At 35.5% G+C, this 18,414-nt stretch overlaps 1 protein-coding gene across 1 annotated transcript; it reads left to right on the top strand.

The window, feature by feature from the left end:
* Positions 1-5,706: 5,706 nt before the first annotated feature.
* LOC143616102 (shaggy-related protein kinase gamma-like) lies at positions 5,707-8,906 on the top strand. Its single transcript, XM_077089041.1, has 12 exons — positions 5,707-5,909; positions 6,451-6,625; positions 6,713-6,805; positions 6,913-7,245; positions 7,336-7,410; positions 7,573-7,629; positions 7,721-7,861; positions 7,949-7,999; positions 8,086-8,181; positions 8,254-8,337; positions 8,420-8,522; positions 8,627-8,906. Exons 2-12 carry the CDS (start codon positions 6,509-6,511, stop codon positions 8,707-8,709), a joined length of 1,233 nt encoding a protein of 410 aa, XP_076945156.1. The 5' UTR covers positions 5,707-5,909; positions 6,451-6,508; the 3' UTR covers positions 8,710-8,906.
* The last annotated feature ends 9,508 nt before the right edge of the window (positions 8,907-18,414 follow it).

Here is an 18,414-nt window from a genome sequence, read left to right as displayed (position 1 = left end):
TACACAACATATGAGTCGTTTGAGTGTTACAGTGGCTAATTATACGGGTCATAATGTTTACACGAGCCGTATGAGTTGGTGTTCTAGAATGGCACAGAAGTAACTGATGTGCCAACACACACAAGTACTTGGCAAAGAATATAAGACTTGTGTGACCTTTTTCCATTATTTATACGGCTCATGTGACAATTCACAGTTGGATGTGATACATGCGGTGGCGGATCTAGAATAAAATGTCAGAGGTAACGTTTAAATTTTTTTTAATATATTTCATACAACGTAAACTAAACAAAAATAGAAACACAATAATAAATACATCTAAACACATGGGATTGAGATTTCTCATCTTCGGTTTTTGAAAGCTTGAAATCGAGTCATTACATCATCTTCTTTTACTTTGTCAAGCGTTTCTCTTTCGACCACACAAATTAAAGTATTGTTCAAATACTCCTCATCCATTCTATTGCGCAAAAAACGTCTTTCAGCGGTTGTGGTTGCAACCGGTAGAACCAACGGCAGCTTCAATATTCGATAAACCTAAGGAAAAGTGATGTGTTTTCTGGTTTCCACCATTACACGAGCAAGGTCACATATTCCACCCAATTTTGCAAATTTACTATATTTCTTTAAAATGTGATAAAATGTCGTAAGATTAACCGAAATACACCCTCTTTCTTCATTACTAAAGTCATTCGGATACATCTCAGAAAATACTACTATATTAGATATGTCAAACCTATAAAACGAATCACAAGGATTTAAATCGGACATATTTTCTATCAAACTAGTTGAGACCTCACTAAATCTATTTCCAAGTTCTTGAATTTGCATGTCCAAAACCGTATTAAAAACTTCAACCTCAAACTGATGTCGGTTAGTAATGACATTCTTTCGGTTTCTTTGATTACCATAACTTTTCGTCATATCTAACATCTTAATCTTGTTTTTTTTTTCACAAAAAGATGTCATCTTATCCAGCATCTTTTCAAACTCGTTATGTCTTAGATTAATCAATGCTCGATTTTGTCCCGCTTATCAATTTATATGCTTTTAACAAGTCTTAGGCTATTTTTTGAAGATGCTTTGATAGAGCATTTGCGAGGCCTAAAATATCGTCCAACAAGTCGTTGCTAAGACAAAATGGGACTCTTAAAACATTTGATGTAATACCTTTCGCATTGGTTAGTTGTTGCACACTCTCTCCATAGGAGTAATTTGGTTGGTCATAAAACACATAGGGTTAACGTTATTATTTTTATAATAAACTAAAATAAATAATTAAACTGTTTCTTTTTAAAACCAATAAATTAAAAAAAAAATTTGACACAATCTCAAAAAACACGCTCTCTATTTTCTCATAATTCTATCGCATTTTAACATTATTCTTCAAAAATACTACTCCATACTTTACAAACAGCTTCACGTGATGGAACGGCCAAATCTCGTTTCTGAACCAATTAATGGACTCTTATAAACAATTTTCACGTGATGGAACTATCAAAACTGATACAAGAGTTGACAGACTCTTATATGGACCAACTTGGTCGAAAGAACTCAACGTAAACATGCATAACTTTGGCTACGAGTGGAATTACATGGCCCATTAGTAATCAACGGAAAGGTCTCAATGAGCCGCACCTCGTGGAAAACGTTGTAGGTGGTTTGGTCTAGCTGTCAGCCCAAAATCCATCATTTAGATCTTCGATTTCACCCAAATAAACTTTTTATGCAAGATTCATAGTATTCAAAACCTTACAAAAATAAGCTGGCACATTTTTAGGTGTTACCACCATAATGTAAGTTTTCATTTACCATCATTTCTTTTTGTCGTTTGTAATTTCAAAATTTTAACATAACTGTCAAAATTAAAAATCCTTATATAAAGGCAAATATTGTAATACTTTTGTCATTTTGAAGTCCCTATATAAACACAAATGTGTTTCCCCTTACAAAACTAGAAATCCCTATATTTTTGCTTGATATGCCCTGCCTAGTTTACCACAAGACTTATTTGAATTCTTTTCGTGAACATGCTATCCATTGCAAGAAACTTCCCGGGTTTAAATACATACGTGATTTGGTCATAAATGTTCTATGCGATGTTCTTAAACGGGCATGAATTGATGCTAAAAAAAGAGGCCGCTGTGAACTTCATGACAGATGCGCTTGAAGGAATGTTTATTTTTTGGCCAATTGATATTCTCATGTTTGGGTGGGAAGAGAGAAACACGCTTGTGTGAACCTTATAAGTGTGCCCACTACCCACTCTTGTAATCTTATTGGGCTTAGAAATAATGCGTTCGTTGCGGGCGAGACTGTGTTGAATGCGGAATCAGACAGAGTGGCTAAAAATGAGAAGCTTGTTTAGAACATCAACATGTCTTCATCTCCTTCGCGTTTGATACATTTGGGTTTCTAGTTCCAGAAACTATGGATTTTCTTAATATGGTTTAGCAGATCGCGCATAATAATTTTTCGGCTTCTAAGACCTAAAATTTTGTTTTTAGTAGAATCATGTTTGCTTTCCAAAAGAGTATTGCAGTGCAACTTGTGGCCATTTTTTTCACTTTTGAGTAATGAAAATTTTCTATAAAAAACCAGTTAATCATTGAGAATATCCTCTGCTTTTTTAAATCATTTTCGCTTTACGCTAGTATACTAGTACTTATTTGTATGTCTGTTTATATTGAAGTTGTCCAAACTTCTTGGATTAATGACAGAAATGACGCCAATAAATCACGCAACAATGGGTGCAACTTGCTTGGTGCTCGGGGTGTCTTCACTCATTCCTGTTTTTTCACTCATTAGTATAAATTTTCACAACTCCTTTAAAAAAATTATAGTTATTGAGTCGGGTCACTCTGAAATACTATTGATAACCCCTATGATTTAGCCCCAACTTCAATATACCTCTATGATTTAGCCCAAACTTCGTCATTAAACCTAACATGTGACATCCTCGAACAAATGACGACAATCGAGTTTGAGATGGTACAATGTCAAAGTATCATGATTTCCCTATATACGCTCATCTAGATGCAAACTTTATTTGTACATGGTATTATTTATATATTTATATTTATAATCCCCATTTATTTGTAAACGCAAGCTTCATACTTCATTGTTTCTAGCATCAAGTGATAAAATGTTTGATATTTAGACATTTAGTAGATGGTTGTAGTTTGATTTTTTGCTTTTTATTCAGTGAAATGTAGTAGGTATATAATATACGTTGCATGTATATATTAGTCAAATATTTTTTGAACGAATAGTTTCCATTAATTCTAGTCGTCTATGAGACTTGAACCCAATGACTTCTTCTTTTAAACTCAGATATTTAAAGACTTTGTTTTTCCTAATAGACCATCACCTCATTGGGATGTTTTAGTCAACTGGTCAATTATTGTTTATTTTTTTTAATTATTGATTTTATTTGTTGTTGTTGATGTATTTTTACCTTTTTAAAATGACAACTCACACACTCTTTAACTCTATTTTGAAATTAGACAGTCTTTTTTATAATCACGCTATCTTCATAATTTGAAGGACAAACTCTTTTCCAATACCTGATAGCGCTATCTTTATCATTAGCATTATTGTTATTAAAATTATTAGCTTTTCCAATACCTGATAGCGCTATCTTAATCATTAGCATTATTGTTATTAAAATTATTAGTATTATTAGTATTGTAATGCTTTTATTATTGTGAGTATTAACCATTATACCACCGCAAATCATACCATTGTGTTTCTATAGATATTGAATATGTTACGCAAAGTGTTAATAGATCTACTAAATATAATAATTGTGAGCGAGCTTCGAACTCAAGTTTCAATAGAACTTGAAAAATTATAATCGACATATTTGGTATTCTTAAATTCACCCAAATGCGACATATGCAATTATGCATATAAACTCTAATTTTATTCTTCTAATATATATACATATATACGATACTTCCAATTACAATAACATCAAACACAATAATTTTTTATGAGAAAAACGGTCAGGTGTATCGTAAACTTACGATAAGTAACAATTTTCTATAAGTATATGCATCACGATCTTAATAAATCATTTCAAAGCTTTATTTAACCCATAATTTAATTTTCAAAAACTCAAAAAACGAGATAATCAAACGTACATAGTCGATATGTCGTCTTGCTAGTTACACTGATACGAATCTGTCCTTAACTGATCCGAAATCATAAACAAAGATGCTCGATTGCTCGTGATGTCGCACTTATATTTAATGACTAACTTCAAACTATTTTGAATCATGGTATAAATTTATTACAAATAATAAATACGGTGGTCCTCTTCCTACTTAAAAGTTAAAACCCATACGATATAATATGTGTATTTACAGGTCGGACTTGAACAACTCAAATGAATATAAATAAAAAAATATGGGTTTACATCTTAATCAACACATTAAATTGTATGATTCCGATGTGGTAAAAGGTTGAATGCATGTGGACCATCATTTTTGACCAATTAATAACATCACTTTCTCTCAATCAAACTTAATTAATTTTTTTTAAACAACACTTTAACCTGTCCCAATACTCATAAGCTTTTTTAAAACGAAATTTTAACCGTTCATATATATTTTAACGTTTTTGGTTTGGTTTCTCAATAATACAACTAAGTAGGAAACCCATTACTACAGAAAAAACTCTTAATTCTTAAGTTACATTTCAAACTTGAGATCATAAAATATTAAGTCTAGGCGTAGGCGGCTTTAGGGGAACGGGTTCGGTCAAACCCATACAAAATCTTGTTATAGTGTTATACATTAGTGTAGTTTGACATCGAACCTGTTAAAAACCCAAATCTAAGTGATAAACAATTGGTCGCGCGTCCCTTGAAATTTTCTGAACCAACAGGAAAAATTTTCTGGTTGCGCCTTTAACCATAACTCACATGCCACCATATCAAAAGGCTAGTTTTTTTTAAACAACGACTTTGTTTGTGTTTTTAGACTATCACACTCCTTGGAGAGCTCTGTTGCTCATCTCTGGCCAGACAAATATTGTGTTAATCAGACAACGTTGGCTACAGAGTTTGGCCTAGACTTTTCCTAAAAAACCATGCTGCCAGCTGGCTCTTGACAATTATTTTATCACCACATAGCAGAACTATCTGACGTAATAAAATAAAAACCCGGATAAACTAGAGATTCAAACCGAGAAAAAAATATATAAAATTAAACTTTATCATTATTAATTGGGGCAATTTCATAGAATAGTAACCAAGTTTCAAAAGTGTTCAAATTAGGTCACTTAACTATAAAAAATGTTCCAATTAGGTCACCCAACTTTCATATTTTATTAAATTAAAGGTTTTAACATGTTTTTTTTAAAGCTTTTAATTTTTATTTCACATAGAAAATCTTTTTATCTTTTTTTTGAAGTTGACGTTGAGTGGCGGCGTGAATTTTATTTTTTATTTTTGAATTTTAATATAATTAACGTTTTTAATTTTTTAAAAATATAACTACCTATATTGCAAATTCCGACCCCCACATTTTATCCTCTATTTCTTTCTTAACAAACAAAAAAATCGATGAGACTCAATTTGTAGATTTAGTGTCCCAATTTAAAAAAGATATACATGAGTGATCTAATTAGAACACTTTTAAAAATTGATTATTATTATACAATATTATATGAGATATTCCCTTATTAAATTTATAAAAATAAAGTTTGAATGGTCAAAAAGACAGAGGAGAGAGAAATAGTCATCTTCTTCTTCTTCCCAATGTCTGTTTGTATTATTAATATTATTATAATTACTATTATTATTAAGTCCTAATTCATACACCAACACCAGTTTACTTTTCAATTTTCTTAATCATCATCCACACAATAACCTGCTCTCAATTCTTCATAATCAATCGCCATCGGTACCTTCTTATTATTATAACCACTCTTTTACTTTTTACTGTTTTTGTTTGTGTTAATCTCAATTGCTATTGTACCTAGGGTTTATTATTAAATCGTTATGATTATTGTTCCAGATCCTTAGGTTTTATCAGTACTTTGATTATACTGGTTTGAGGATTCATATTTTTAGGTTTATTGATGATTTGTTGTGAAATTGTATGAGATCTGTTGTATATTGACCTATATACTGATTTACCTGACAGTTTATTTTCAATTATTGATGCTGTATGTTACTAGATTGATTAATGTGCTCATGTTTTCGTTTCAAGATGTTTCGATTCAATTTCGATTGTATCAGAAACCTTATATGCATAGTCAAGTGCTTTGTGTTTTTTTTATGTATTTTTTAAATAATTTGTTAGGTTATTAATGATAAATTTTGTGCATCTGTTAAACCTCTATATGCATAGTCAAGTGATTTGTGTTTTTTATTTTTTAATTTATTTTCTTATTATTTTGTTAGGTGGTTAATGATAAATTTTCTGCATCTTTTTGTTTCAGAAGAGGCCATAATTATAAAGCTTGAGAAGCATTTTGGCCTAATTTAACTACCACACTGATGGCGTCTGCAAGTGTGGTACCATCTGCAGCTGAAGTAAGAGAACCTAGTGGAAGCGAATGCGCTGCTGAAAAGTTGCCTGATGAGATGAATGACATGAAAATTAGGGATGACAGGGTTAGTGAGTTGTGACCTCGCCATATATATCAAATTATTATCATCAGGTTATCATCATTACACTAATATTAGTTTTGTTACCAATAGGAAATGGAGCCTGCAATAGTTGATGGTAATGGCACAGAGACAGGGCATATAATCGTGACAACCATTGGCGGTAAAAATGGTCAGCCAAAACAGGTAAATTTGAGTCTTTGATAGTTTGATTATGCAGATTATTTCTTTTGGACTGTTGTTTTGGTATCTACGCATTGTTTAGTGATTTGATTGTTTTTAATTTGTTTCAGACGATTAGTTACATGGCGGAGCGTGTTGTTGGGCATGGATCATTTGGAGTTGTGTTTCAGGCCAAGTGTTTGGAAACTGGAGAAGCGGTGGCTATTAAAAAGGTTCTTCAAGACAAGAGATACAAAAACCGAGAGCTACAAACAATGCGTGTGTTGGATCACCCAAATGTTGTTGCTTTGAAACATTGTTTCTTTTCAACAACAGAAAAGGAAGAACTTTATCTTAACCTTGTGTTAGAGTATGTTCCTGAGACCATTCATCGAGTGATTCGACACAACAATAAGATGAACCAAAGGATGCCGATGATATATGTCAAACTATACAGTTACCAGGTAACATAATCATTATTTAATGTTGAATTCACCATTCTTAGCAGATGGCATTTTGTTGAAATATCTAATAATTGTTTGGTTATGCTGCAGATATTTAGAGCCTTGGCCTACATTCATGGTAGCATTGGAGTGTGTCACAGGGATATCAAACCTCAAAATTTACTGGTAGGCATTTCTACATGGTTGTTCAGTGTTTATATATCTGTATATATTTCTTGATTAACACGGGATATGTCAGTGATTAGTTAACGTACTATTTGTTTAATGATAAATTTGGTGTTGATGGATAAAGATTATTTACTGAAGTGTTTATGTTCTTTTTAACAGGTGAACCCACATACCCATCAGGTCAAGCTATGTGATTTTGGAAGCGCTAAAGTTTTGGTTCGTATCAATCCCTATTTAATAGTTATTTGTTTTATATGTCGATATTATGCTACATTATCTTTACTATATGTTCTTACCATTTTGATAGGTAAAAGGAGAGCCAAACATTTCTTACATTTGTTCAAGATATTATCGCGCACCTGAACTAATTTTTGGGGCTACTGAGTATGCAACAGCTATAGATATCTGGTCTGCTGGATGTGTTTTAGCAGAATTGCTGCTTGGACAAGTAGGCGAAATTTGCTTCTTTTTTCTCTTTATTTTTTGGATTTGAATAGATTGTACGATCTGACAAATATGTCTTTTGTACTTTCAGCCTCTTTTTCCTGGTGAAAGTGGAGTTGATCAGCTAGTGGAGATCATAAAGGTACTTGCAAATGATTGAAATTTGACACATATGCTATCTTGCAACATCAAATGGTACTGATTTAATGGCTAGTTGTTTGTTCATAGGTTTTGGGTACTCCAACAAGGGAAGAAATCAAGTGTATGAACCCTAACTACACAGAATACAAGTTTCCTCAGATAAAAGCTCATCCGTGGCATAAGGTAATTAACAAACATTTGATCACAAACTTTCAGAATTACATTTGGGGTTTACAAATCACAACTCCTTTTCAGATCTTCCACAAGCGCATGCCTCCAGAAGCTGTTGATCTTGTTTCAAGACTCCTGCAATACTCGCCAAACCTTCGAAGCACTGCTGTAAGTATTTTTTATAAAAAATGGAATTTTAGAACTCTATATTAATTTTTGTTCATTTGAATAATAATTAACTTTTTAACAGTTGGAGGCAATGATTCATCCATTCTTTGATGAGTTGCGTGATCCTGCTGCTCGGCTGCCAAACGGACGTGTTCTTCCACCGCTTTTCAATTTCAAGCCTCATGGTAATTAAAAGATAAAAACCAAACTGGCGGTGTGAATCCGATTTGTTTGTTTTACATTTACACTGAAAAGGTTGTAATTTTGATGTGTTTTTTTTTTGTTATAGAGCTTAAAGGGGTTGCTGTGGAGATGGTTACAAAGTTGGTCCCTGAGCATGCAAGAAAGCATTGCGCATTCCTTGGTTTGTGAAAGTAAGAAAATAATGAATTATGTTTGTTCATTTGTTCCTTGTAGTCGCGTGCCTGCTGCCTAGAAGCTATTTGTAAAACAGACCAGAACAAAATATAAGCGTAGACTCGTATGAATACGCGAGCTCGCCCTTGTGAAATGCAAAACGTAAATGTAACCATATATTATATGTTCAGTGTAACAACTTGTTTATCTGAGTTGAAGTCACGTTTTAACGTGTGCATGTTATTACGACATATCAATCACAAGTATTATTGTTTGTAATGTGTGAATACTTTGTATATCTGAGTTGAAGTCACCAAATTTTTTGTATATTATAAAAATGTTATACATCTCAGCTGAATCATTGAGAATATACCGAGGGGCTAAGTATATGTTGGTAGTAATCGCTAGTCGGGCAGTGTGGGTGAAGACTAGGTAAGTAGGTAATAATCGGGATTAACCAGGTTTAACAGGCGATGCCTAGTTAGGATTTTTACAACCATGCACACTTGTGAAAGGATCATGACACAGTATTCATACGTAGTCGATCCAAAAACTAGCGGACTCATATTTGGGTCGGCTAAAGTAATGGATGACTTGCACTACTTCTGGATTTACGGGACCCATAAGTAATGGAAGGAAACTTTCCAGTGGGCTGGATAATGTGGCAAATGTCATAGGCGATTTGACTCAGTTGTCAAACCCAAATTCTATCATTTGGAGCCCCAATTTCATAGTTGACGGTTTTCCCAAGTTTTAGCAACTTTAAATTGTTTCATTTTATTGTAAATACACGTGAATATTTAATTTGAACTTACGTATTTATTTAGATTTTAGACAGTCCATATAATTCTTAGGTACTCACTTTAACTTACGTAAAATTTTGGAACTATCTATTGATTTATAGGATATATTAATTTTCTCACTCAATGTTTTCCACAATTTGATTTGGTATCATCAATTCATGGTGGGCGGTACAAGTGAGGTTTGATGCACAAAATTAGTGAATTAAACAACCAACACATTTTCACAATAAAATGGCAAGAAAAATAAAAAACCAAAGTTCTTCAATTTGAAGAAAAAACTAACACATTTTCATAATAAGTTAGGCGGGTTGCCATAACATAAACGACAGCCATGAACCTTCTAAGGACGGCTCATGGCCCCATAACTTTTACAGTTGGGAGTCACATTTTTTTGCGATCCACTTATTATCTGCAATATGCTAATCAGTCATGTTGCCCTACAATGACTATTAATATATATAGATATCATTTCCGTTACTATAGCACACTTGATTGCTATGCAGGCCAGATGCAATTATGATCCATACTTTTCCACACAAACAAGTCTTCATAATCGGTATCGACATGGTGGCATGAAAACGTGGTTTTTCTGGGCTTCTTGAGGTAGTCGTCCTCGGTAACCAGAGGGATGGAAAGATGATGGTGTTTCACAAGAGCTGTCAATAGCAACACCAATGATGCCATGAAGAAAGATCACACTAGCTAGTGTGTTAGTGTGTGTATATATGTATATGTACACTGCTAGCTTATGCTTTATGTTTGTTGAAGTAAATTTGTAACTATGAAAGTTATTGGAGGTTGGGAACTATATTGCGGGGCAAAGAAATTTGGCCACCTAATTTATTTAATTAAGGTAAGTTTCTTTGATTCAGTCAAAAGGCGTTGGACAACCATGGATTGTCATTCCATGTAACTTTGTGGCTTGTTTAATGATGTCTAATATAATTTATATTGGAACTAGCACTGTGTTCCCGAGTTTCATTTAACTGAAGAAAGGGAAGGAAAAGGAGGGATGAAAAAAATATGTTGTGTTCCCGAGTTTCATTTAAGAAAGGAAAAGGAAGAAAAATTTAAAAGAGGTGTTCCCGAGTTTCATTTAAAGAAAGAAAATGAGGGGAGGGAAGAGAAGAGAAAATGATGAGTAAAATAAAAGAATTTGTATCTTTCCAAATTGGAAAGATTAGGAAGGAAAATAAGTTGAAGCAAAAAAGGAGATAACCCTGAATATTTTGAGAACCATTGTGAGTTTTAAGAACTTTAAGAACTCAATTTTGAACCACACATTTAATTAAATGATTTGAAATATGTGGCTGAGATTAAATTTAATTAAAAAATGAAGCAGGAGAGAGAATACATATTTTTGATAATTACACAAGTTTAAACGTTAGTTACACATGTGTAAAAAGTCGATTCGGTGTGTAAAAAAATACCGTAATTTTTTGTACATCACTTACACTTACGTATTACACATATGTAAAACAAAATTCTAAAAAAAAATTGTTACGTTGATTTCTTTCGAGTTCTTAAAACTCAAAGTGATTCTCAAAAGAAATCAACCCTATATATATATATATATATATAGGGGAGAGTTATTTTGAGAACCATTATGAGTTTTAAGAACTTTAAAAACTCAATTTTGAACCACACATTTAATTAAATGATTTGAAATATGTGGCTGAGATTAAATTTAATTAAAAAATAAAGCAGGAGAGAGAATAAGTATTTTTGATAATTACACAAGTTTAAACGTTAGTTACACATGTGTAAAAATTCGATTCGGTGTGTAAAAAAATACTGTAATTTTTTGTACACCACTTACACTTACGTATTACACATGTGTAAAAAAAATTCGAAAAAAAAAATTGTTACGTTGAGTTCTTTCGAGTTCTTAAAACTCAAAGTGGTTCTCAAAAGAAATCAATCTTATATATATATATAGGATCAGGATCATGAGAGAACTTTTTTGAAATTGAGAACCATGAGAACCATTTTGGACTACAAAAAACCCAAAAATGAAAAAAATCATAAAATAAAAAAAACACAAAAATGAAAAAAAGTAAAAAAACCAAAATTCTTAATTTAACATCCCGTTTCATAAAAAAAAAAAGAAAAAAAAACTCGGTTTAGCCAAACTATATACACATATGTATAATATATACATATATGTACATTTACATGATTTGTTTATACATATGTGTATAATTTAAGATAAATGACACTGTACATATGTGTATATTACGTAACTAAAGATTAAATAAAATTATACATATGTGTATTATACGACGTTTTTTTATTTTTTTATTTTATTTTATTTTTTTTATTGAAACCGGAATGAAATATAAGAATTTTGGTTTTTTTACTTTTTTAAAATTTTTGTTATTTTTTGTTTTATGATTTTTTTAAATATTTTTTTCAAATGTGTTTTTAGTGGTCCAAAATGGTTCTCAAAGTTCTCAATTTGCAAAGGGTTCTCTTAGGATCCTTACTCTATATATATATAACATATTTTAAAAATCATTATTATCATTACTATCATTACATTTAATAATATTATTATAAGCTTTATTATCAATTCATTTTTATAAAACCGAACTCTTGATTTAAACCCGCCTTGTTTTATTAATATTGGGTTAGTTATTTAAAAGCTCAATAAAATAATATTATTATATTTTTTATTATCAATTAAGTATGAGTTCCTAATTGTTAACAAATTAACCGGTAACCCGAATTACAATCGAACCTTCTCGTCCAATGTTTCAAATGTAGTTTCAACTAAAGTTCAAGTTCATTAATATATTTTATTTATTCGTTTTCAATTAGTTTTCAAGTCGGATTCGTTCATTTCGTTTACAAGCTTTCTATATGTCGATCACTTAATAGTTCTCAATTCGTCAATCGAGGTGAGTACATTTCATCCCCCGTTTTCCCTTTTATGTTTTGGGGGTAACATGCATACTTATTCAAAACAAGAATGATTTATTATACACTTTTCTCAAACCACAAACTTTAGTGTATATGATACTTGGAACACTTGCTCTTTTGTGTGTTATATGCCTCATATGCTTTACGTGCGCGAGTGTTTATTTTTATGTTGTTGTTGAGCCTCATTAAGTATGATCATACGCTCCCCTAACTACTTAGCCTTTTGCTAGTAGAATAGGGCCTCATTATCCGAGTATGTCGGTTGTTACCGAGTAGAAAGGATCCTCATTTACATAGGTTTTATATGCCACGATTGATGCTTTTATTTATAGTCTCATATACGTTTGTGGATTTCGCTCATATTATATATACTCAAACTATGAAATTGCTCACCAACATACGTGTTGACAAAATATTATTTTATGCATTGTTACAGGTTTGACTTTTATCGACTTGAGGACTTGACGGAAAACGTTACTAAGACTATTAGGATATTAGTAAAACGAACAATATATTTGTTTACTTGTGTTCAGTTTGTTTGTATGACCAAGATGTGTTGTTTATTGATTTGTGAAATAAATGAGTTGATTAAATATTTTCACTTTAATAGTGTCTTGTGTATTTGTCCACACGTTGCACCCCGGCATGTTCCGCCTTTGGTCGGGGTGTGACACCAAGGCCGGCCCGTGGGCCTTGACCCACACTTAATTAATGTGACAACTGCCCAATCCGACCCGACCCAGGTACCCGTTTTCGAATCCGATTCTTTTTATGATTTAAAGATTTGATTATTAATCTTTGTAAATTTAACATTAAATAAATTATATATATATATATATATATATATATATATTTATATTACTTACTAATAATAATAATTTCCTTTCCGCCGTCCCGCCTCTTTTTCCTCTCTTGTCGCCGTCCCGCCTCTTTTTCTCTCTTGTCGCCGTCCCGCCTCTTTCTCTCTCTTGTCGCCGTCCCGCCTCTTTTTCTCTCTTGTCGCCGTCCCGTCCCTCTGCTTAACCCTTAAGCCTGAACCCCTTTTTCTCTTAACTATTTGCTTGTCCTTTGGTTCTTCCCGCCTAAGGATGTCTGCGCAGCTCCACGCGCCAGACTCCTTACAAGGAAGCCTGCGTGAAGACCAGTTGTTCCTGCGATACGCGAGGCGAACTGTTCCCACAGCGCGCTAAGAATGGTAGTTCTTCCCGTGACGCGCTAAGGATTTGTAGTTCTTCCCGCGACGCGCTAAGGATTTGTAGTTCTTCCCGCGACGCGCTAAGGATTGTTGTTCTTCCCGCGGCGCGCTAAGAATTATAGTTCTTCCCGCGGCGCGCTATGAATTGTAGTTCTTCCCGCGACGCGCTAAGGATTGTTGTTCTTCCCGCGGCGCGCTAAGAATTATAGTTCTTCCCGCGGCGCGCTATGAATTGTAGTTCTTTCCGCGACGCGCTAAGGATTATAGTTCTTCCCGCGGCGCGCTAAGGATTGTTCTCTGTCTGCCTTCGCCCTCGCGCGCGCTCGAGTTTTCTCGCGCTAGACCTTAAGTCTTTTCTTCTGTTTAGGTCAGCCTGTATTCTTTTGAAATATCTTATCTTTTGTTTGAGCACTGTAGGTCAGTTCCGACATCTGTCCGAAAAGCCACTTTCGGCGCAGCATGCGCACCAATCCTATTGGTTGACAGAAAAAGTGACTGACATAATCTTTTGAAATCTTCTTTTGCATGTCTTGAACAGTGTTTTATCTGACACCTCCCATGCTTTGACCTGTAACCTGTCAGCTTTTCCCCATCCCCTGCAGCTGCCGGCATATCTTTTGATATCTTTTGCTTTTGTTTTCTTGTACTTTTTAATATCTTTTGCTTGATTTGATATGATCTTTTCCCCTTTTCAAGGGATTGTGTTCCCTAGGGTTTTCCTATAAATAAAACTATTTTCTTGTAACACTACACACACTACACTTAAAACACTCCCCAAATCTTTCTCCCTTTGCTCTCTTGCCGAAGATCCTCACTCCTCTCTTTGCCTCCGTCTTCTCTTCTGTTCTGCCCAGAATCTCGGTAAAAATAAATATATATATTTTGTTTTAATCTGTTTAACTAACAAAAATCGATACTGCATATATTCAAGACATAAAAACCAATCGTTAAACCAATAACCTCTTATTTATAGGTTAACTTGTGCTTGTTTAAAAGTTGGTTCTTGCATTATCTTTCAACACACCTTTTACAGGTGAGTAATCTCGTACTTAATCCCCTTTTATTTTTAACGTTTTGGGATGTTCATGTGTTCGTACAACTTGAGTCTTAAACTTGTTTATGAAATTTATGTGCGCAAAACCCCATGTGTTATGGACGTTTACTTGGCTGTTTATTTGTATGTGTGAATCATTAACCGCTTTGACGGCCTATTCCGAAGTTTTCATGGATCCATTAGATGAACACGGGAGACCTATCGTTTACGGTTTTCTTGTTTTGTTTACACATGCACGTATGATTTCTCGTTTTTGTGCTCAATTGGGAGCACGGATTGAACTATGAGCTATGATCTAAGGCTTGATCACAATCTGATTACACCCTATGTTAAACCCCAGTTAAGCACATGTTGCGCGCAGTGTTTGTTATTATCTATTTATATCTATTAAACTTGATTTCTCACCGACACGCAAGTGTTGACGTTTTATTTTAACACATGTTCAGGTTTGCTGTAGCTGCTTTTGGGAATCTCAAGGACACGTAGGATGTTTTCTTTTTCTTTGGACCTAGATTAAAAATGTAACAAGACAAATTATGTTATTTGAATATTTTAAGTTATGATATGAATTATGTTACCTTACGATTCATGTTCTGCGCGTGCGCAATGATAATGTATTTATTAAATATTGACACCCAAATAGTGTCACGAGTAATGAAACAATACGTGGCGCCCCGATGTATAATCCGCCATCGGTCGGGGTGTTACAGATTGGTATCAGAGCTCCGTGACTTTAGGATAGGTGGTTAGACATAACGACCTAGAATACCTAAGAGTCCGTTCTCGCGCATGAGAAATATCTCATGTTTGCGCGCTAATTGTTAATTACTCGATATTTATAAAATATGCTTGCGCTTACGCAGCACATGATTTCGTGTTTTATCCGCGATCTTTCGATTTTTATTGTTAAATTTCAATTTTGTTTCTTTACTTGCATATTCGTTTGTTGTTGGGACTTAACATTGAAAATCCGAAAAGTCATGGTGATACATGAATTGTCGATTTTCAATTCGAATTCATTACCTGTATTAAGTTTGCATTTAAATTCATATTTTACTTCAAAATTTGATAGCATTTAACTCCGCGAAACAAGCTTTACGACGATATACTTTGCGCTAAAACAATTTCCCATACCAAGATATTAACAAAAATTAAAACTTTTATAGAATGCCTCCGCTATCTCGCCGTCATCAGAGGAGAGAAGCCTCGCGCAGACGTAGGCAGCAACGTTCCCAGGAAATGGCCGCCGCAATAGCCCAAGCCTTAACCCAAAATAATACCAACCCCTCCGGATACAATATTAAATCCTTTAATGCGGGTAACCCTCCGAAATTCACAGGGCTTGAAGGAGCCACCGTAATGCTCCAATGGCTCGAGAAAATTGAGAACACCTTCCTCCATACCCAATGCCCTCCAGACCGACGAACCTTATACGCCTCAAGTGTCCTAGAATCAAGGGCGCTTACTTGGTGGAACGGAGTAGCTCACGCGAGTGGCGCAGAGGCTGCTTCTAGCATGCTCTGGGAGGAATTCAAGGAGCTTTTGACTAGAGAATTCTGCCCTCCCAACGAAATAAAGCGCCTTGAGGAAGAATTTTGGAACTTGAAGCAGTACAGTGGCGAAGCGCGCGAGTACGCTACGCGCTTCCACGAACTAAGTTTGCTTGTCCCGCACCTAGTTACCCCTTCCCGCCGAGCCATCGAGAAGTTTCTTGGGGGTCTCCCCATGGAAATTCAAGATTCTGTATGGGACAGGAACCCAGCAACCCTCTCTGACGCCATCGAGTTGGCCGCTGTGCTCAGCGACAACCATGTCAGGGCAGGAACCCTGTTCCTGCGAGGAGCCGAAAAGACCAAACTCACCAAGACTGTCCCAGAACCAACAGAAACCAAGCCAGAACCCTCAAACCGTAACAACCTCAAGCGTAAGCGCAGACCCAATCATCAAACCTATGCGCTTACCAACCCGCCCGTTGTCCAGCAACCCGCCTACCAACCTCTAGTACACGCTCCTAACCCACTGTCAACTTACCCAACACCCCCTGTAGTCCATAACTATGCCTTAACCAATCCCGCACTCCCTGCCCCGTCAACTAAGAAACCTTACACAGGAAACCAACCCTTTTGCCCAACCTGTAGACTTCACCATCCAACTCAAGTCCCGTGTCGACAATGTAACCGATGTGGCCGTACTGGTCACACTGCTGAGAACTGTAGAGTCCTTCCCGCCAACCCAATCACGCAAACACCACCAACTTACCCGCTAAACCCACAACCAACATACCCTAATCCACGACCCAGGTCGTGCTACAACTGCGGTGACCCCAGTCATTTCCGGAACGCGTGCCCGAGACTGCAAGTACAAATTACGCAAGCTAATCCGGTTAACCAAATTTCAAACCAAGTAACGCGCGGACGAGCTTTTAATATAACCGCGCACCAAGCGCAAGCGAATAATGACGTGGTTAATGGTACATTTTTACTTAACGGACAATATGCATCTATACTTTTTGATACTGGCGCCGATAGAAGTTTTATTTCTCGCGCATTTGAGCAAAAACTCGCGCGACCGCGAGTAAACTTAAACGAAAACTTTTCAGTTGAATTGGCTAATGGTGAAACTATTTTAATAAACTCCGTGATCAAAGATTGCACGCTTAACCTTAATGAACATGATTTTCTAATCGACCTCATTCCCATGCCTCTTGGAAGCTTTGATGTGATTATTGGAATGGACTGGCTCTCGCAAAATCGCGCCGAAGTAATCTGCGCCAATAAATTGATTCGCATTCCTCGGGAAAATGGTGAAAATCTTCATATCTACGGCGAGAAACCATCTAACGGTCTTAAACTTATGTCATGCTCTGAAGCCCGAAGACTTTTGCGGAAGAAATGTGTCGCATTCTTAGCTAATGTGGTCAAACCCGATGAAGGAAAGAAGAAACTTTCTGAAATCCCCATCGTGCGTGACTTTCCTGAAGTCTTCCCCGATGATCTTTCTGGTTTACCTCCCGCTCGAGAAGTCGAGTTTCGTGTTGATCTTGTCCCTGATGCATCCCCCGTAGCCAAATCTCCTTATCGACTTGCACCCGCTGAAATGCAAGAATTAGCAAGTCAACTTCAAGAGTTGACCGATAAAGGATTCATTCGCCCTAGCTCTTCGCCATGGGGTGCTCCGGTTTTGTTCGTTAAAAAGAAAGACGGATCGTTTCGCATGTGTATCGATTACCGCGAGCTGAACAAGCTCACCATTAAGAACCGGTATCCCTTACCGCGTATTGACGACCTCTTTGACCAACTCCAAGGTGCCTCTTGTTTCTCCAAAATCGATCTCCGTTCTGGCTATCACCAGTTGCGTATCCGCGAAGAGGATATTCCCAAGACTGCTTTTCGAACCCGCTATGGTCGTTTTGAATTCTTGGTCATGCCCTTCGGTTTAACCAACGCACCCGCTGTTTTCATGGATCTAATGAACCGGGTGTGTAGATCTTTCTTGGACCGATTCGTGATCGTGTTTATCGATGACGTTCTGGTGTATTCCAAAACCAAGGCCGAGCATGAACAACATCTTCAGTTGGTGTTGCAAAAGCTTCGAACCGAACAACTCTATGCCAAACTCTCCAAGTGTGAGTTCTGGTCGGATGAAGTACAGTTTCTTGGTCATGTTGTAAACAAGATGGGTATTCATGTCGACCCATCCAAAATTGAAGCAATCAAGAACTGGATTACACCGTCCACTCCTACCGA

The sequence above is a fragment of the Bidens hawaiensis genome, unplaced genomic scaffold, assembly GCF_021521415.1.
Source record: "Bidens hawaiensis isolate Kalapana, Puna unplaced genomic scaffold, B.hawaiensis_p1.1 tig00045753_1, whole genome shotgun sequence".
Taxonomy (NCBI): Eukaryota; Viridiplantae; Streptophyta; class Magnoliopsida; order Asterales; family Asteraceae; genus Bidens; species Bidens hawaiensis.
The sequence above is the reverse complement of the archived record's forward strand: the minus strand, read 5'-3'. Positions and strand labels throughout refer to the sequence as shown.